General features: G+C 44.7%; 1 protein-coding gene across 2 annotated transcripts in view; it reads right to left on the bottom strand.

The window, feature by feature from the left end:
- LOC141085171 (solute carrier family 22 member 4-like) overlaps positions 1-21153 on the bottom strand; it is a 121412-nt gene that overhangs the window by 23575 nt on the left and 76684 nt on the right. For both annotated transcript variants that reach the window (XM_073570412.1, XM_073570497.1), the window contains 2 exons: positions 11621-11835; positions 614-796 (listed from right to left, as the gene is read on the bottom strand). In XM_073570412.1, coding sequence (XP_073426513.1) covers positions 614-796; positions 11621-11835 — 398 coding nt within the window. The remainder of the gene's footprint in view (positions 1-613; positions 797-11620; positions 11836-21153) is intronic.

Here is a 21153-nt window from a genome sequence, read left to right as displayed (position 1 = left end):
ACCCGATCGCCTGTGCTACATACAGGCGATGATCAGATCGCCTGTATGTAGCAGAATTGAGGACTTGCTATTAGAGCGCCAACCACCTCTGGTTGTCATGCCAACCCATCGGTGACCCGCGATCACGTCACAGGGGTCACTGATGGGTAGGATTTCAGGCGTGCTTGACGGAAGAGAGTGTTATTTGCCGCTGTCAGTTTGACAGTGGCATTTAACTAGTTAACAGCAACGGGTGGATAGTGATTAAAGGCACCTGTCAGCTATTCAAAACAGCTGACAGGTGCTGTAAAAAATGTAGGCTTAGCTTCGGAGCCCACATCAAAGGGAGGGTGTCCGACATCAGCGTATTATTATGCCCATTGTTGGAAAGGGGTTAAAGAGTCAGCACTGACTTTTAGGATTGCTACTTTCAATAATTGGCACTAGAGTTCAAGTCCTCCTCAGATGTTACCATTTTCTACTTGCTTAGTAGTATATGTAAGCATGACAGCACAACAACTAATATTCTTGGTGGGATGAGCATGGTTGGCCCTTGCTTTGAACAGATAACAAAGGTGGAACTTGCTTATACAACATGAAGCATTTACATTTAGAATGTCTCTAATAATCTTACCAAGGTAAACAAAGTAGGGAGAGATGACGCTTCCGACACGAGAAGACATAGAACCAATTCCCACACCCATATTTCGTATCACTGTAGGGTAAAGTTCAGCTGTGTACACATATGCCATGGAGAAAGCAGCTGTAACTCCAAATTTTCCTAGCATCACCATAAAAGTGGACAAAATGTTGAGGCCTGAAAAGACATTTAATGACATGATGCATATTACTAATGGTGTATCATAATATAGGACATGGAGGTGCCACAGCACAATAAGGCCTTGTTCAGGTGGCCATATTTCAGTCAGTGTGTAGACATCACAATGAACAATCAGATCTTGGCTGCACAATTGCCGCTAGGTATGTTTTTTCTCTGAAAATTTCCAACACAGCAGAGAAAACGTAGATTACAGATCTTGGACATAGGGAAAGATTAAACTAGTCCGGCCTCACTCCAGCTGATTGACAGGTCACTGCTAAGTGTGTAAATCAGGAGAGACCGGTCAATCTGGAGCTAGGCAGGAAGAATACAGCTGAGGGCAGCGCTAAACTTGCTTCTTCACTGTTTATTGTTCCTAGCTGGATCTTAAAACCATGCTTTCTCTGAAATATCAGAGCATTTCAGAGAAAAATATACCTGGCTGCAATCGTACATCCAGGCAGTTTGGGCAGCATGAATTGACAGGTAGGTTCCCTTTAACCTAAAGTGCAAGTGCAGACAATTGATTTTCTATATGGACTGTGTAGAAAAAACTACAGACCAAACCAATGTTATCCATTTTACATACATACATGGGTTGGAAAAAGACACAGGTCCATCAAGTTCAACCTTTCTCAATCAATTATACATTATCTATCACTGGATTATTTATAACCAATAATAATAATAATAGTGCTGATATAGTATCTGTTATAGACAATTCTTGTTTCTGGGTCTTTCATTTCTTCCTCCCCTTCTACTAACAACCATAACTTTTGATTTTTCACATAGCCATAGGAGGGAATATTGTTTTGCAGAACGAGTTGTAGCTTTGAATTAAACCATTCATTTTAACAAATATACTGGAAAAAAAATCCAAGTGCAGTGAAATTATAAGAACACACTTCTGCCATAATCCGTTTATGTTTTGCCATTGCAGCGGTCAGTAAAATGATGAGAAATGAAACTTTTCTATTATTTCTTACTGAGTTTTAAAGGGATGCACAACATACAAAAATAGCAATTTTAGTGTTGCCTTTTTTATAAAAACAATTTAATTGGATGCAGAGTTGAGGTCATCATGGCCTCGGCGAAACAAATTATACATATTTAAATTTTTTATGCTTTTGCCTTTTATTAACATCAGACATGTTTTGATCAGGTGATTTTGTTTTTTTCACTTATTTTTTAATGCCTTTAAATACTTTCACATTTTTCTTACACTATTACACTATTTACTGGTCCCACAAGATGACTTGAACACAAATTATTGTGATCAATTATATGAAGAATTCTACAGATAGATTTTATATTAAGATTTAAAAGACAATCACATTGATCAAAAGGTATGACATGGTGCCTTTACCTAAAGGCACCAAGCTTGATCCATACCCGCCCATCAAACTGTTCTCAGCAACATAGATAAAGATCTAAAAGTGCTTCTCACAAAATTAGAATGTCATCAAAAAGTTCATTTATTTCAGTTCTTCAATTCAAAAAGTGAAACTCATATTACATAGAGTCATTACAAACAGAGTGATCCATTTCAAGTGTTTATTTCTGTTAATGCTGATGATTATGGCTTACAGCCAATGAAAACCCAAAAGTCATTATCTCACTAAATTAGAATACTTTATAACATCAGCTTGAAAATTGATTTTAAAATCCAAAATGTTGGCCTATTGAAATGTATGCTCAGTAAATGCACTCAATACTTGTTCTGGGCTCCTTTTGCATAAATTACTGCATCAATGCGGCGTGGCATGGAGGCGATCATCCTGTGGCACTGCTGAGGTGTTATGGAAGCCCAGGTTGCTTTGATAGCAGCCTTCAGCTCATTTCCATTCTTGGGTCTGGTGTCTCTCATTTTCCTCTTGACAATACACTGTAGAATCTCTATGGGGTTAAGGTCAGGTGAGTTTACTGGTCAATCAAGCATAGTGACACTGTTGTGTGTAAACCAGGTATTGGTACTTTTGGCAGTGTGGACAGGGGCCAAGTCCTACTGGAGAATGACATTTCCATCTCCAAAAATCTTGTCGGCAGAGGGAAGCATGAAGTGCTCTAAAATTTCCTGGTAGAAGACTGCGCTGACTTTGGTCTTGATAAAACACAGTGGACCTATACCAATAGATGACATGGCTCCCCAAACCATCACTGATTTTGGGAACTTCACACTAGACCTCAAGCAGCTTGGATTGTCTGTCTCTCCACTCTTCCTCCAGACTCTGGGACCTTGATTTCCAAATGAAATGCAAAATTTACTTTCATCTGAAAACAACACCTTGGACCACTGAGCAACAGTCCAGTTCTTCTTCTGGCATTGGCTATTGGTCATAAGTGTCTTGACACAAGGAATGCGACACTTGTAGCCCATGACCTGGATACGTCAGTGTGTGATAGCTCTTGAAGCAATGACTCCTGCAGCAGTCCACTCCTTGTGAATCTCCCCCAAATTTTTCAATGGCCTTTTCTTAACAATCCTTTCAAGGCTGCGGTTATCCCGGTTGCTTGTGCATTCTTTTCTACCACACTTTTTCCTTCCACTCAACTTTCCATTAATATACCTGGATATAGCACTCTGTGGACAGCCTGCTTCTTTAGCAATGACCTTTTGTGGCTTACCCTCCTTGTGGAGTGTGTCAATGACTGCCTTCTGGACATCTGTCAAGTCAGCAGTCTTCCCCATGATTGTGGAGCCTACTGAAACAGACTAAGGGACCTTTTTAAACGCTTAGGAAGCCTATGCAGGTGCCATAATCATCAGCATTAACAGAAATAAACACTTGAATTGGATCACTCTGTTTGTAATGACTCTATATAATATATGAGTTTCACTTTTTGTAATGAAGACCTGAAATAAATTAACTTTTTGATGGTATTCTAATTTTGTGAGAAGCACCTGTATGTATAAAGGTAATTTCTGCAAGTATGCTGAGCTTTAGGGGTGCAGGAAATGACTCATTAGGATCCTAATTATGTGGAACATAATGTTGTGGAAGTAGTTCAGAACTGGAAAACCTAATGACAGGTTCCCTTTTACTAATTTTTGTACCCATTTACTTATTTTACCTATAGTGTTCCCCTTCAGTTTCCATAAGAGAATAGTGCATGAAATAGCAGGCATTACGTGCATATTGAGCCAGCCACATCCGAAATTTGCTAGCGTAACTGGCCCAATATTTACAGCTGTCTGAACCCAGCTTTAGATGTATGTTTTCTATACATAAAAATGTACATTTTTGTGGATTTCTCTGCGGGTCAGCAGCTTTGGGGATACGGCACTCTGCAAGATCAAACAGGCATGCAACAGATAAGTACGGTGAGATCACTTTTTCTTTCACTAGGTTTTCTATACACACTGTATATCATAGTACAGAGCATGAATGATCGTGTATCACAATAGACAGCATGAAGGTTTCACCCCACACAGGGACAGCTTCAGTGAAATTAGCATCTCGCTTCAGGCGGTGATCCCAGGTCTGCCTGGTGGCAGCATTTTGCTTCTCCTATGGGGTAGTATTCTAGTTCTTTGGACCGGTTGTTAAATTGACGGACAGATCGGAGAACCATTATAAGGCTGGTACTCTTTCTGCATTAAACTGTATAAGCATTTTTCGTACATGAATATATTTGGAGACATGAGCGCTGGCACAAGAGATACAGTAGCCAGTTCCCTGCCTCAACGTTTACGAACATGATGAGACCATCACCCTGCTGTTGTCGCTGTCATCATGCTGCTGCTGTCAGAGACGGTGAAGATGATGGGGAAGGTGAGCAGTCCATAACTGAGCTAAAGATACTTTTATTGTAGATGGGGGACATGGGGATTTTGCTTTGAGGGCATGGTGGAGCAGTGTGCAGAAGGGGTGGAGGTCACACCATAGATTGCGAGAGTCATGGAGTGAACAATGTGGACATGTGGCAGATTCTGGAGGACAGTAGGGGGGGGGGGGGGGGTAAGAGTGTAGAATGGAAAGTATGGAAAGCTGGCAACATGGGAGGAGAACATGGAGAGGTGGCTAAAGTGGGAGGACATTATAGAGTTGGGCAAATGGGAAAACAGTATGGAGTATGGAGAGATCGCAATAACCCAAAACACAATGTCTGCAAATAGAAATTTTGCTTTGGCTTTTATCCTAAGTCATGTGGCAAGCCTCGTTACAGGGTCGATAATGACTTTTAGTATTGCCACTTCCAATAAGTGGAACTAGAGTTCTAGTCCTCTTCCTCTCTGAATACACAATTTGCATAATGCTTATTTATGAAACTGAAAACATAATCATTAGTGTCATTCCTGCATGGTTCGCAGTCTGTTGATGGCTCATAACAACTCCCAGGACCTCCTTACCATTATTAAGAACATACTGTATTAAGCTTCATGATGTATTCATGTACTGAAGTTGGTTCTGGTGATATATTCCTATACTGATAATGATTCTGGTGCTGTAATCCTGTACGATGATGGCTCTGCTGTTGTATTCATGTAGTGATGGTGATTCTGGTGCTGTATTTATTTACTAATAGTGATTCTGGTGTTGTATTCATATACCATTGATGATTCTGATACTGTATTCATGTACTGATGGTGGTTCTGTTGTGTCATTAATGATGGTTCTTGTGATGTATTCATGTACTGATGTTAGTTCTGGTGGTGATGTATTCATGTACTGTTAGTTCCAGTGATGTTTTCATGTACTATGTACTAATGTCTTCTCTGGTGTTGTATTCCTGCATTTATGATGGTTCTGGTGATGTATTCATGTACCGTGGTTCGTATGGTGTATACATGTACTGATGGTGATTTTGGTGTTGCATACATGTACTGATAATGATTCTGATACAGTAATTATGTTCTTATGATTTATGGTATTTATGTACTTAGAACTGGCTGATGACCGGTTCATGCAACATTTGAAATGGCCTATTTACTATAATAATGGCTGGACTATACAGTACAAGTACTTTTTTACCTACTGTGCAACCCCCATCTCTTTTCTTATATGATAATTATCATTACAGGACAAGCTGGATTATAATCTCCTGCTGATAAAACACTGCTGGTATTGACCCAGCAAAATACAGCACAGTAAGTGACACATCACTGGATTCAGGCTCTCTGCGCCTACTTCATAGAGTTCTCAGATTTCATAGCAAAAACTTATGGACAGATTTCTTTTATGGCCTAAGCAGAACAATACTGTCATCAGGTACAGGGGAAAATGTGAGATGTAGTACCAAACTTGTTACTTTGCATCATGGACCACTTCTTTTCAAAGAGGCACATAATGAGACTAAAATGCTGCTACTGCTAAAAAAAAAACTGAGATGTTCTCTTTATATTATTTGTTTGGTCTGCTGTTATGATACCTCTATAAAAAGTAGAAACAACAGTAGAAAAGTAACGCAGTATAAATTGTAACGTAAAAAAATCTAACTTTGGGGGGCATGGCTATGTAGCTGAGGAGAGAGGACACGTCCCAGGAGAGCTCCTGTAATCCTGCGATTATCCTGCACTGAAGACCCTTTCTAACAAGACATATTTACCAGCTCCGGGACCCCCAGGACGTCTTTGGGCTCCTGCGGGGCGGCGCTGTGAGGCTCCAGTGGGCTGAGAGCTGAGGAGGCCCGGGTGGACAGTGGGGCCTGTGTGAGGCGGCGGCCATCTTCTAAGGTGTGCGCTCTGACAGTAAGAGACGCTGCGCCAGCCCTCATCACTGAAGCGCTGCTTGGGCTGTGAGCACATATCCTGGGGATCAAAGGAGGACGCGCGGTGTGTGCTCTGGAAAATTGGGCCCCACGCTCCCCCATTAACAAGACACTTGACCCGTCGGCGCCATTACTTTAGGGGGTCTCTAGACCCCACCTGCTGCTGTCTCTACAGGTGCGGTGGATCCTTCTGGCTGCATAAAATCCTGGTAATAACTCAGCACTTGTTATAATTTCTACAATTTTATACAGCCCATCTCCTTAGAGTTATTTTCAGGACATAAGTACCACATAATAGCCCTGCTGTGTTTATGACTGGGAGTGAGAAATCCCCATAGAATATAATTTCAGTCATCCTGCTGTGCCACATTACTGTTAATCATGAATCGCCCTAGGGGGTCAGGAGCTGGCGAAAAATTAAGAACGTTTGCCAGAACTGATTCCTCTGACAGTGCACGGTCCCTCAGGAATAATCCATCACAGGCTCAGTGTAAAAACCATCCCTCTGGGGGTGAGGAGAGAAGGGAGCAGGAAGAACTGACCCTTAAACAGGCATCCAAGCAGTTAATGCAGGCCATCTCCTTAACCAGAACATCCCTGACTGGAAAAATAATAGAGGATGTGTGTGTACACTGAGGTGGGGAGTCTTCAGCAGGATATGCAAGCCATGAGCAGACGCATTATGGAAGTGGAGACAAGAGTGTCCCAGATAGAGGATGCCATTACACCTATGGAGGCCAAGCTTAGGGTTTTTTGCGTGATTGCAGACAGTATCCTTTCCTATATTGCTCTATCTAGACAGTTTGGGCCCCATCGTTTGCTTACTCTATTCTCTGCCTGTGCTTTGTGCTTCATCTTGTCTCACCGGCAATATATGTTCAGGGGCTATCTATTCCTTTGGGGTTCTTCTCCAGGGCAGTTTAGCTTTCCCTTTTCTCTGTTTAGGCTTAGCTAATTCTTTGGCTGTGCCGAGGCGTCTAGGGCATCGTAAGTACGTCCCACGGCTAGTTCTAGTTGTGTTATCAGTTTAGGGGTCTGCAATCCATTAAGTTACCAACCTCTATGGTTATCTGGTTGCCTAGTCCATTCCCCTGCTATCCTCCTTGGTTACCTAATCATAACAGTATCCCCTTGTCTATTTTATGATGGGAGCGTGGGACTTTGCTCCTATATTGTTTGGTTCTTGCTCTGTTCTTTCTTTTACATTGGTTTTATTTCTTGTTTATGTAGTCGCCGCCAACAGCATTCTCATTTTTTGTGTGATGTCTCTAAATTTTATTGAATAATAATGTATACCATATCCAGATGAGTGAGCATGGGGTCTGAAATAATATGCATGACCTGGAATGTGAGGGGTATTAAATCCCCCCGGAAGAAGATCAAGGTATTTTCGCAGATCAAGCATTATCATCCTCACACTGTAGCTTTGGTGGAGACGCACCTGACCAGGGATACTGCTCGGTGCGTACAGAAAACATGGGTACAATGGTTCATCCACACATTTCATACTAGTTATGCGAGAGGGGTTTCATTATTGATAGATAGAGATGTTAGGTGAAAGGCCCGGAGGGATCCTGAGGGTTGCTTTGTTGTTGTATATGCACTGATTAATTCTAGAAAATATGTCATATTGTGTGTTTATAACCATCCCCCCCCCGGGTAATACGTCAGATGGCGATGAGTTTCGCCCTAAATTATCCGGACGCAAATGTCATTTGCATGGGAGACTTTAATTTAGATTGAGATTGGGTGATGGGATGCCTGGGGAGACCCCCTCTCCGGTTCCATCCCAGCTGGCACTGTTCATGGAGGGTAGTGGATGGTTGGATATGTGACGGGTGCGTCACCCTGAGGTGAAGGAATATACTTGTCACTCATCCACTAGGCGCTCTCTGTCACGCCTAATTATAAATTCGGATCCAGTGGTCTAGCGATGTGGGTGGATAACATAGAACGTAGCAGTAGGGGGGTCTCAGATCACAGCCCAGTTGTTCTTAAACTTAAATATGGGCAACTAAATAATGGGATAGTCTGGAAGCTGAACCTTTTCTGGCTGAAATTAATAGGATCTCACGATAGAACGATCGATCAGTTGAATTGCTTCATCTCGTCCCACCCAGAACTTCAGAATGTTAATTTATTTTGGGATACCCTTAAGGCATATTTAAGAGGTTGTTTGTCCTCTACGATTTCTTATATCAAATGGGTAACTTCGAGGGAAGATGATGAGGTGGAGCGACGATTGAAAGATTTGGAAGCTGCATACATATCTAATGAGACAAAGGCAATAGAGTCGAGTGGCTAGCTGCTCAAAGGTTGTACACCCAATATATAGACACCAGGTATAAATGTAAATTATTCTTTACCCGTCAGTCCTATTTTGAAGACACCATCGGCTCATATGCTGACGACATGGTGATATTTATGGAAAGGGCGGAGGAAACATTGACACAGGTGATTGCCAGTATAGATAGATTCGGTAAATACTCGGGCTTATATATATACTGAGAGAAGTCTGCTCTATTGTCTCTCCCCCATGCCCCGACTTGAGACCCTCTCCTCGCTGCCTGTTGTATCTAATTTCAAATATCTAGGTATCCACATATTTCAATAAAGTACACTTGACTTACAACTTAATGTCTACCCACTGCTAGAGCTAGTTAAATCTAAATTTGCAACATGGAGTAAACTCCCGCTATCTGTAGCCGGTCGTATTAACCTGATCAAAATTATATTGCTCCCTAAACTCAGCTATTCCCTTCAACACAGTGCTGTACTGGTACCTAAATCCTTCTCTGCGAATGTAAATTCCCAAATTACATCTTTTATATGGGTGAAACTAGACCCAAACTCAGGTTATCCGCCCTACAGAGACCTAAACAGGGGGGTGGGGCGGCGTTACCAGATTTCTTTCTATATTATCTGGCTGGACAGGCTAAAGCCCTAAGTAAATGGATGCCTGATAATTATCTCCCCAATTCTGAAAGTCATCTGCTTCATGCTGCACGGACGGACTGCCCACGGGGTTTCCTGGAGTTGGAAAAAATCAGTGTCCCTCTCGTCTATTGGCCCTACTTCGACTAACACAATCAGTTTGGAGACAAATTAAGAAAGTTATTAGATTTGAGGACATCATAGCTGAAATGCCCTTGTGGAACAACAATTATTTTCCGGTGCTGTTAAACCACCCATCCCATGACTTCTGGATTCTATATAATGTCTCCTCGGTAGATGATTTGTATGATCATGGGACCTTAATGTCTTTTGAACAACTACAGGCTAAATGTGGTATCCCGGGGGCCCAATTTTTCTGCTATTTACAGCTAAGATCAGCCTTTCAGTCACACATAAGGGGTATGGTTGTGAACCGTGCTATCTCGTCTCTGCCTTTGATAGGAATCCTTAACTTGCAGGGTCCTCAGGGCCTTATCTCCTCCTTGTATACATATATACTGTCAGTGGGAGCTGAATCGGCCATAAGGTCTATTACAGGGAAGTGGGAAGGGCTCATCTCTGATGTGCAGGAAGAGGAATGGGAAGAGATTCTGGAGTCTCCAATCAGGGTGTCCCCATCTATTATTAATAGATTGACACAGTTATATATAATATACCAATCATATTTGACTCCAACACGACTCTTTAGGATAGGTCGATTCCAATCATCAGAATGTTTGCGATGCCACTCATCAGATGCAGATTTTATTCATATGATATGGAAATGTCCTATTATCCTACAATACTGGAAGTAGGTGACGTCATTATTGACATCCCTGGTACAAGCTCCTGTTTCTCTTGAACCACTGGTCTGTTTGTTTGGGGTATGGGATGAGGAAACTTGGGGCCACTATGTTGGGATTTTCCTACGAGAGACGCTATTTATGGCATGAAAGGTATTGGCAATACGATGGATGGGGGGCTGACGTCCCTCCCTCAGAGCCTGGATAGAATTGGTGAATTTGGTTATCCCATATGAGCGCACACTATATCAGAACAGGGGATGTCTGGGAAAATTTGATAGAATCTGGGATAGGTGGAACTCTTCCCATCTTACTCTACAAATGCATAATGACTCAACATCAATGTAAGGAGTCAAGTTTTTCATTTTGGGGGCATCACATAGGGGATAATACAATGTAAAGTATTAGGCGGCGAAATAGTAGTTGCTGTAGTTATAGTTGTAGTTTAAGAACTTTGAATGAGTCATATATTTCTGAAAAAGATCGAACGAAAGTCACTGTTCCATGTTTCTTTGTTAATAGGTTTTTCACTTGTGTAATAGTTTAAGAGCTTGTATAATTTAAATGGCATAAATATGTCATAGTATATAGCTTATTGTCCTTTACAAATACTCCGTAGGTTCCGCATGTATCACCTTGGATATAAATAAGAGTGCACATTTTGTTCTATGTTTAATAATATATGTGAGTATGTGTGCAACACTGTATGCAAATATGTATATTGTATATCTGTTTTGTGGTTAATAAACGAATTAAAAAAAAAAATCTAACTTTGCAGAATGAATACATGTCGCTGATCAGATTCTGTTTTTACATCCATAACAATGAATAGACATGTTGGGAAGATAATGTACAATATACTATGTGGGAGTGGGCCACAGAATGAGAAACAAAAGCCGCACAACGGGGCTCCAACAAGAAAGGCATCCATGGAATTTACAGATTTACTCAACTTCTTATTTTGCTTCTTAGAACTTAATCATTTGTGCATGATGAAAAGATGTCTGAAGTAAAATAATGTAGTGAATTTAGTCTTATGTGATCATAAAGAGCTGTAGCAAATCACAATCTGTGCTTGTGCTTTGCTTTTTATGCCCATATGTACCCCAAAATTTATGAATGTATCAGACATCAGTTCAGACATGAGCATACATAAAAGGTTAATCTTCCAGAAAAAAAAACTCCTTCCCATAGATACCACCAGGGTGTCCGTCTCCAGTGCGTCCCAGCCATTACCACCATCTGTCATATAATACAGCAGGCATCACAGGCTACAATGCTTGGCATTTCTAGTCGGTCATAGATATACTGCACTGGAAACAAGAAAACCTGATTTGACCAAACTGCTATAGTATCTTTACTTCAAAATACTTACTTTGTGGTACAAGTTGTATAAGGAGCAGCAGAACTCCACCGAGAAGCATTGCTCCACACATTGAATAGCGCCTCGATACGCGTCCAAGCAGCTGCCATGCTATAATATACGATGGAACTTCAATGGCAGCCAGAAGGAAGCAATTCAGAAATGGGTCACCATGCAAATTTGGGGTATTCAGGGAAACACCAAAATATCCAATAGATACAATCAACCTGGAATAGAACAATTTTTTATATAATATCATCACCATTCAATTTCAGAACGGCATATACAGGGGCTTCTCACGAAATTAGAATATCATCAAAAGGTTCATTTATTTCAGCTCTTCAATACAAAAATTGAAACTCATATATTATATAGAGTCATTACAAACAGAGTGATCCATTTCAAGTGTTTATTTCTGTTAAAGTTGATGATTATGGCTTACAGAAATAAACACTTGAAATATTGTAGATCACTCTGTGTGTAATGACTATCTATAACAGGGGTGGGCAATTAATTTTGCCATGGGGCCGCATTAGAAATTGGGATGGTGTCAGAGGGCCGGACTTCTTGTATGTCTCCGCATGTTTAGTCTCGTAATGGCGACTCAAATTGTAATCTTTAAACACAGCTATGTGCTCTCCACAAACTAAAGAAAACAAAAAGCAAAAAACACGAATAAAAAGTAAAAAATAAACTGCAAATAATGCATAAAAGTAATAATAATAATAAGGGTATTTAGTAAACATAATTTTGAGCAAAATAATGTACAAGCCATCCCGCCACGTCACGGCAACCCTTGTGGGACAGTCCTACTCTAGTATTTAAAACCTTTTCACTTGCCAAGTGATGTGAATGTGAACAAGGATCGAGGGACTGACCCACTAGTAAAAGCATAGGCCAGACTGGATGGTTTTCCCAGCTCAGAAAGAGGGCGGTCACACCCTTATATGCACTGAATGTACAATGAAATGGATAAAAAAACTTTTACTAGTGGGTCAGTCCCTCGATCCTAGCTCACAGACATGTCACTTGGCAAGTGAAAAGGTTTTAAATACTAGAGTAGGACTGTCCCACAAGGGTTGCCGTGACGTGGCGGGATGGCTTGTACATTATTTTGATCAAAATTATGCTTACTAAATACCCTTACTATTATTATTACTTTTATGCATTATTTGCAGTTTATTGTTTACTTTTTATTTGTGTTTTTTGTGTTTTGTTTTCTCTGGTTAATGGTCATGTGTTAATATGCACTTACATTGTGCATACTCATTAATTTATTTTCTCAGTTCAGACTTCAGGTTTTTTTTTCTCCACAAACTAAGCACACAGCTTTACCTTTGGCTTCAGCAAATAAATATTTAGAAGTCCATTCCTTGTTAAAAACTCTGCATTCTGCATCAATCTTTCTTTTTTTAGCCGACATATTTAAGGTCTATAACAGCTAACCTTGCCTAATTCTTCCAATGGGAGTCTCTGCCCAAGTTTCAGAAGAACGTGGCTGCTGCAGGGGACAGGGGAGGAAGCAAGTGTTATCTGTGTACCACTCCTGTACTGCTCACAGGGGCTTTATTAGGCGCTGACCACTCTACCCAGAGTCCCAGACCCTGGCCTGACGTAAACACCCAGTCCAGACCCAAACACCCAGTCCAGACCCAGTCTAAAGTAATTCATGCTAGCCTTACGTTGCACGAGTGTCACTCGTCTGCTTGCAGCAGTAAAGATCACACCACGCCTCCACGCCCGCATGTTTTAGCACACAGTTGGAGGCGTGGTGTGATGTATACTGCTGCAAGCAGAAGCCACCAACAGCATCTACGCAGCCCTCTCTCAGACCACGCCCCCCTCCAGCCTCGACCAGTCAGCGCCGCAGGTCTGGTATGTGGGCGGTGCGCTGGAGGCAATGTTTCTGTGCCACTCTCATGAGGTCGGGGTCCGCTCCGCTCACCGCTGCATCTGCCGGGACTCCTCAGCTTTCTGCTTTCCTCATGAATAATTCATGAGGAAAGCAGGACCCGGAGAAGTCCCGAACCCCTCCGCGGGCCGGTCACAGGCAGTGGGCGGGCCGGATGCGGTCCGGGGGCCGCCCCTTGCCCAGGTATGACCTATAATATAACGCTGGGAGTGTCACTCTGTCTGAAGCCTTTATAGACTGCGCAAGCGTGACACGCCTGCGCAGTCTGGCTCCAGACAGAATAAGGCACCCAGCGTATGGCGCCGGAGATGGCGGTACGCGTGGACAGTGTATACCGCGATTTCCGGCGCCATACTTACCTGATCGGGAAAAGCGTTGCCGCGGCGCTTCTCTTCTCGACGGAGACCGGGGCAGGAGTTCGTTGTCGGATTCACGCATGCGCATAGCGCTATCATTTGCAGTGTCCCCATGCAATATGGCGCCGGACAGCGCGGTATGGGCATGCGCGTACTCAGGCGCCTCACTCCTCCTCCGGCCTCTGGCAGAACGGGACAGCACTGGAGCACAGGGAAGAAAGGTGAGTATAAATGTTTTCTTTTTTTTTTTTTGCATGTGTGCAGTTTAATAGGGGTGAGGGGGACCATACATATCAGGATAGCGGGGTGAGGGGTAGCATGCATACCAGGATTGGGGGTGAGAGGACTATGCATACCAGGATTGGGGGGTGAGGGGATCATGCATATCAGAATTGGGGGGTGAGGGGTAGCATGCATTTCAGGATAGGGGGGGTGAGAGGACCATACATACCAGGAAAGGGGGGTGAGAGGACCATGCATACCAGGAAAGGGGGTGAGAGGACCATGCATACCAGAAAAGGGGGGTGAGGGGTACCATGCATACCAGGATTGGGGATGAGGGGACCATGCATACCAGGATTGGGGGGTGAGGGGACCATGCATATCAGGATTGGGGGGGTGAGGGGACCATGCATACCAGGATTGGGGGGTGAGGGGACCATGCATACCAGGATGGGGGGTGAGGGGACCATGCATACCAGGATTGGGGGGTGAGGGGACCATGCATACCAGGATTGGGGGGGTGAGGGGACCATGCATACCAGGATTGGGGGGTGAGGGGACCATGCATACCAGGATGGGGGGTGAGGGGACCATGCATACCAGGATTGGGGGGGTGAGGGGACCATGCATACCAGGATTGGGGGGTGAGGGGACCATGCATACCAGGATGGGGGGTGAGGGGACCATGCATATCAGGATGGGGGGTGAGGGGACCATGCATACCAGGATAGGGGGGTGAGGGGTACCATGCATACCAGGATTGGGGGGTGAGGGGGTACCATACATCCTACGATAGGGATGAGGGGGGACCATGCATACCAGGACTGGGGGGAGAGGGGACCATGCATACCAGGATTGGGGGGTGAGGGGACCATGCATACCAGGATTGGGGGGGTGAGGGGACCATGCATACTGGGATGAGGAATGGGGTGCCATGCATACCAGGATTGGTGGGGGAGGGGTGAAGGGACCATAAATACCATTATAGGGATGAGGGGGCCATGCATACCATTATAGGGATGAGGGGGCCATGCATAGCAGGATAGGGATGAAGGGGTTCCATGCATACCAGGATTGGTGGGGGGTGAGGGGACCATACATACCATTATAGGGATGAGGTGGCCATGCATACCATTATAGGGATGTGGGGGCCATGCATAGAAGGATAGGGTTGAATGGGTACCATGCATACCAGGATAGGGATGAGGGGGCCATGCATACCATTATAGGGATGAGGGGGCCATGCATAGCAGAATAGGGATGAAGGGGTGCCATGCATATCAGGATAGGAGGGGGGCAGCACATACCAGGATGGGAGACCATATACCAATAAAAATGCTTGCCACCCGGGCGTAGAACGGGTTCATAGTTAGTATAATATATGAGATTCAGTTTTTGTATTGAAGAACTGAAATAAATTAAGTTTTTGATTATATTCTAATTTTGTGAGAAGCACCTGTATATGAAATACAAATCACATGAACAAACATGGACATACTGAGAGACTGGGCTTACAACCTATTATTACTTCACTACAATCAGAATGATTTACCCCAGACAGGTCACAATGCAATTTACAGCTCATATAGTATAGTGTATTTTGCCTACAGTAATAATCCCCTTACAGCCCCCAACCCTTCACCCAGAGTCAGGATGAAGTTACAATAGAATAGTGATGGGACAGGAATCTTCCCTCCATTCAGCCTATCTGTATGAGTCTCCGTGTAGCAGGTTACTGTGACTTCATCATACTGTGTGGAGAAGCTATAGGGGCCATCATACTGAATAAGGGTAAATTTGGGAGCCAGCATACAGGGTTGAAGTCTGTTAGTGTCATCAAAATGTGTAGTGGAGGCTATGAGGACATCACACTGTATGGGGGTGGGACTGTGGGGGTAATTATACTATGTGGGGGGCTATGAGGACCATCACACTGTGTAAAGGGCAATGCAGGTACATCATACTGTGTGGGAGAACAATGAGGGCATTATACTGGGTGGGGAGGCACTAAGGAGTCAATATACTTTTGCTGTGGAAACTGTGACAGCATGATATTGTTTTGGTAGGCACTGTTAGGGCATCAATCTCTGCTGGGTACACTTTGGGGTCATCATACTGTTTGGGAGATCTGTGAGACCCTCAGTGTCTGTGGGGTATTACGGAGGTATGTCATGTGTGGGGGGAGTGAACCTATTAGGGTGCTACATACACTATAAATGCCATGACAGGAGCATGCTTTTTCTATCTGCTTCCATCTACTGCAATGAGAGCTTTTATGTTTGATAGTGTACAGCTGGTCAGTTTGTGTAAAGAGTTTCACTAAAAGAAAAATTGTCCAATCCCTTTAACTCCAAGGTGTTAAAATCCAGTTTTGGCCTTTATGCAACACTATTTTTTTTTTACTTTTCTATTGTCACATTACTGGAGCCATAACTTTTTCATTTTTTTGGCGACTTAGTTTTATGGGAGCTTGTTTTTTTTCAAGACAAGTTGTATTTTTTAGTGGCATTATTTTGAGGTACATAGAACTTATTAACAAACTATCATTAAATTTTTATGGGAAGGAAAAAAAACACTGCAATTCTGACACTTTTATTTGCATTTTAAATTTTACGCTATTTGTCGTGCTACAAAAATAAAGTGTAACTATATTGTTTGGATCAGTACAAATATGTTTATACCAAATTTATGTAGTTTTATTAGTGTTTTATTATTTGTGTACAATAAGGGTACGTGCACACGCTGCGGAATCCGCTGCGGATTAATCCGCACGGATTTTGCAAAAACCGCAGATAATCCGCAGGTCAAAAGACCTGCGGATTATCTGCGGTTTTGCCTGCGGTTTGGTCCTGCGGATTGACATGCAATTCTTTCTGCGGATTCAAAACCGCAGCGTCGGCACAGCGGTTTTTATTTCCCATTCATTAGAATGGTACTGTACACCGCAGCTAAAGCTGCTGCGGGTCCGCAGCGGCCAAAACCGCTGCGGAAACGCAGCGGAATCCGCAGCGTGTGCACGTACCCTAATTTACTCTTTGAAAAATAATTTGTTTTAGTTTCACAATTTTCCGTCAGAAGAGCTGTATTAGGGGCAAGCTTTGGCTTTCATTGGCGCCATTTTGTGGTCATTTTTCTATAGCTTTTTATTAACTCTTTGGGATGCAAAAGAAATAAAAAAATCAGCAATTCTGTTCTTTGTTTATTTAGTCTTTAAAAAAGCACCAATCACCATTAGTGAAATTGTCATGTTATCTTTATTATGTGGGTCGGCTTATGTTTGCTGCTTATGCACAAGAAGTTATTTAAAAAAAACAGCACTTATTTTTTGGTGCCATATTCTGAAACCCATATCTTTAGCTTTCCATAGATGGAGCTGTATAAGGACTTTTCTTTAAAGACAAGCTGAAGTTTTAACTCTTATCACTTTTTGGTATATATTATTTTTTGATCATTGTTCAATTATGTTTTTTGATAGTAGGTAAGAACAGAAAACATTAAATCTGGAATTGCGACCTGTATTCTGTGGGTTGATACAAATATGTTGATACCTAATTTATTCCTTTTTTTCTGTTTTACTACAAATCAATTTTTGGCCCAAAAAATGTCATATTGTAAGAGCCCTAACTTTTTCCGTTTTCTGTTTACAGAACTGTATGGCATTTACATCATAATTTTTCATATATGTTTTAACACCATTCAACACTTGGTTTGAAAATTGATAGTTTTATAGTACAGGTTGTTAAAAATTTGACTTTTTTATAGTACAGGTTGTTAAATATGTGACTTTTTGTGAGGGGCTATTTTTTTTACAGATAGACTTTTTTATTATTATTATGATTTTTTTTCATAACACTAACAAACAATTTTTTTTTGCTTTTCCCCTTACATTACTTGCTGGTCCCACAAGGGGACATGGATCCTTTGATTGCCTTGATAATGAAGTGTAGTACTTATGTCATACAGTGCGTCATCTTGCTGTCAGTATTTGACTGACAGACAATCAGGCCCCACTTCCGTGGGATCTGATCGGCTGATACATATAGCAGACACTGAAGACATTGTTGGGCTCTTCTGTTGCCATTGTAACCATCCAAAGCTGCAGAGATACCAATGGGCAGACAATGGGAGTGATCTCCCTTTGTCCAACTTCTCATATGCCGCTGCCACTACTGAGATCAGCACCACGCTCCCCGGAAGAAGGCAAGCGCCGTAACGTGCGTAGGGGACTCAGCTGACACATTCTAAACTAAGGTAAATGTATATCTGTTTCTTTACATTTTCTCATTGCACATGCACTTTACTCTAACCAGGGCTCTGCAGCCCACTTATGATTAAATCCATGGCTGCACTGCCAGCATTTATTTAGTGCCAACTATACACCGTACTTGATAGCTTCCATACTTTAACATTTTATAACCCCTTAATTATAGTGGTTTGAAAAAACCACTATATTGTAATCCGAACGCTGCTAACTTCTTCTTCTTCTTCTTATTAAGTTGATTTCCGCAATTAATGCGGCCCGAACCGCTACACGCACAGACTCCGTTGAGGTGTCGTTTCGAAGCCAGCGTCCATGAGAGGTGTGCTAAGTATTTTTCGTGTCGATCGGATTTGTAGTTTTTGCGCAATTTGCATTTGAAAATTTTTTTTCCCGTCATTGGAATGCATTGTCTCCAATGCTTTTCAATAGGAAATGGCAAAACGTGCCCTGAGGCGATTGGAATGACAGTTGAGCTCATTGATATGCGCAGGCAGACCCAGTTACTATGCCAACGCCTACGAACTTCACTTGAACCCCAGCACAGAGCCTCTGCCACATAATATCAGCTCTTAAAGCGAAACCCACAGCACAAATGCAAATCTAGCTTCATCACATGACACATGCCCCTGAGAGAGAATGTGTGCGCCAAAGTGGATTTAAAAGAAGCCCAGTCAGCCAAACTAGCTCTTAAAGGGCCAACGCGCCAAAGTGATTGTTAAAGGGCCAGCGCACCCAAATGAGTCTTAAAGGGCCGACACACCAAATCGGAGACTGAGCCACCCCGGCCTCCAAATCGGACAATGAGCCACCCCGGCCTCCAAATCGGAGGCTGATCCACCCCGGCCTCCAAATCGGAGGCTGATCCACCCCGGCCTCCAAATCGGAGGCTGATCGACCCAGGCCTCCAATTCAGAGGCTGATCCACCCCGGCCTCCAAATCGGAGGCTAAGCCACCCCGGCCTCCAAATCGGAGGCTGAGCCACCCCAGCCTCCAAATCGGAGGCTGATCCACCCCGGCCTCCAAATCGGAGGCTGATCCACCCCGGCCTCCAAATCGGAGGCTGATCCACCCCGGCCTCCAAATCGGAGGCTGATCCACCCCGGCCTCCAAATCGGAGGCTGATCCACCCCGGCCTCCAAATCGGAGGCTGAGCCACCCCGGCCTCCAAATCGGAGGCTGCTCCACCTCGGCCTCCAAATCGGAGGCTGATCCACCCCGGCCTCCAAATCGGAGGCTGATCCACCCCGGCCTCCAAATCGGAGGCTGATCCACCCCGGCCTCCAAATCGGAGGCTGATCGACCCAGGCCTCCAAATCGGAGGCTGATCGACCCAGGCCTCCAAATCGGAGGCTGAGCCACCCCGGCCTCCAAATCGAAGGCTGAGCCACCCCGGCCTCCAAATAGGAGGCTGAGCCACCCCGGCCTCCAAATAGGAGGCTGAGCCACCCCGGCCTCCAAATAGGAGGCTGAGCCACCCCGGCCTCCAAATAGGAGGCTGAGCCACCCCGGCCTCCAAATAGGAGGCTGAGCCACCCCGGCCTCCAAATAGGAGGCTGAGCCACCCCGGCCTCCAAATCGGAGGCTGAGCCACCCCGGCCTCCAAATCGGAGGCTGAGCCACCCCGGCCTCCAAATCGGAGGCTGAGCCACCCCGGCCTCCAAATCGGAGGCTGATCGACCCCGGCCTCCAAATCGGAGGCTGATCGACCCCGGCCTCCAAATCGGAGGCTGATCGACCCCGGCCTCCAAATCGGAGGCTGATCGACCCCGGCCTCCAAATCGGAGGCTGATCGACCCCGGCCTCCAAATAGGAGGCATAGCCACCCCGGCCTCCAAATCGGAGGCTGAGCCACCCCGGCCTCCAAATCGGAGGCTGATCCACCCCGGCCTCCAAATCGGAGGCTGATCGACCCCGGCCTCCAAATCGGAGGCTGATCGACCCCGGCCTCCAAATAGGAGGCATAGCCACCCCGGCCTCCAAATCGGAGGCTGAGCCACCCCGGCCTCCAAATAGGAGGCTGAGCCACCCCGGCCTCCAAATAGGAGGCTGAGCCACCCCGGCCTCCAAATCGGAGGCTGAGCCACCCCGGCCTCCAAATCGGAGGCTGAGCCACCCCGGCCTCCAAATAGGAGGCATAGCCACCCCGGCCTCCAAATCGGAGGCTGAGCCACCCCGGCCTCCAAATCGGAGGCTGATCCACCCCGGCCTCCAAATCGGAGGCTGATCGACCCCGGCCTCCAAATCGGAGGCTGATCGACCCCGGCCTCCAAATAGGAGGCATAGCCACCCCGGCCTCCAAATCGGAGGCTGAGCCACCCCGGCCTCCAAATAGGAGGCTGAGCCACCCCGGCCTCCAAATAGGAGGCATAGCCACCCCGGCCTCCAAATCGGAGGCTGAGCCACCCCGGCCTCCAAATCGGAGGCTGAGCCACCCCGGCCTCCAAATCGGAGGCTGAGCCACCCCGGCCTCCAAATCGGAGGCTGAGCCACCCCGGCCTCCAAATCGGAGGCTGATCCACCCCGGCCTCCAAATCGGAGGCTGATCGACCCAGGCCTCCAAATCGGAGGCTGAGCCACCCCGGCCTCCAAATCGGAGGCTGAGCCACCCCGGCCTCCAAATCGGAGGCTCATCGACCCCGGCCTCCAAAATCGGAAGTTCATCGACCCCGGCCTCCAAATCAGAGCCTCTTTGACCTCGGCCTCCAAATTGGAGGCTGAGCGATCCCAGCCTCCAAATCTTACCCAGAGTGGCCCCGCCCACCAAATCGGACCCTGTGGGGCCCCGCCCACCAA

The sequence above is a fragment of the Dendrobates tinctorius genome, unplaced genomic scaffold (assembly GCF_039654945.1).
Source record: "Dendrobates tinctorius isolate UK_male_01 unplaced genomic scaffold, ASM3965494v1 ptg000001l, whole genome shotgun sequence".
In the NCBI taxonomy this organism is placed as follows: domain Eukaryota; kingdom Metazoa; phylum Chordata; class Amphibia; order Anura; family Dendrobatidae; genus Dendrobates; species Dendrobates tinctorius.
The sequence above is the reverse complement of the archived record's forward strand: the minus strand, read 5'-3'. Positions and strand labels throughout refer to the sequence as shown.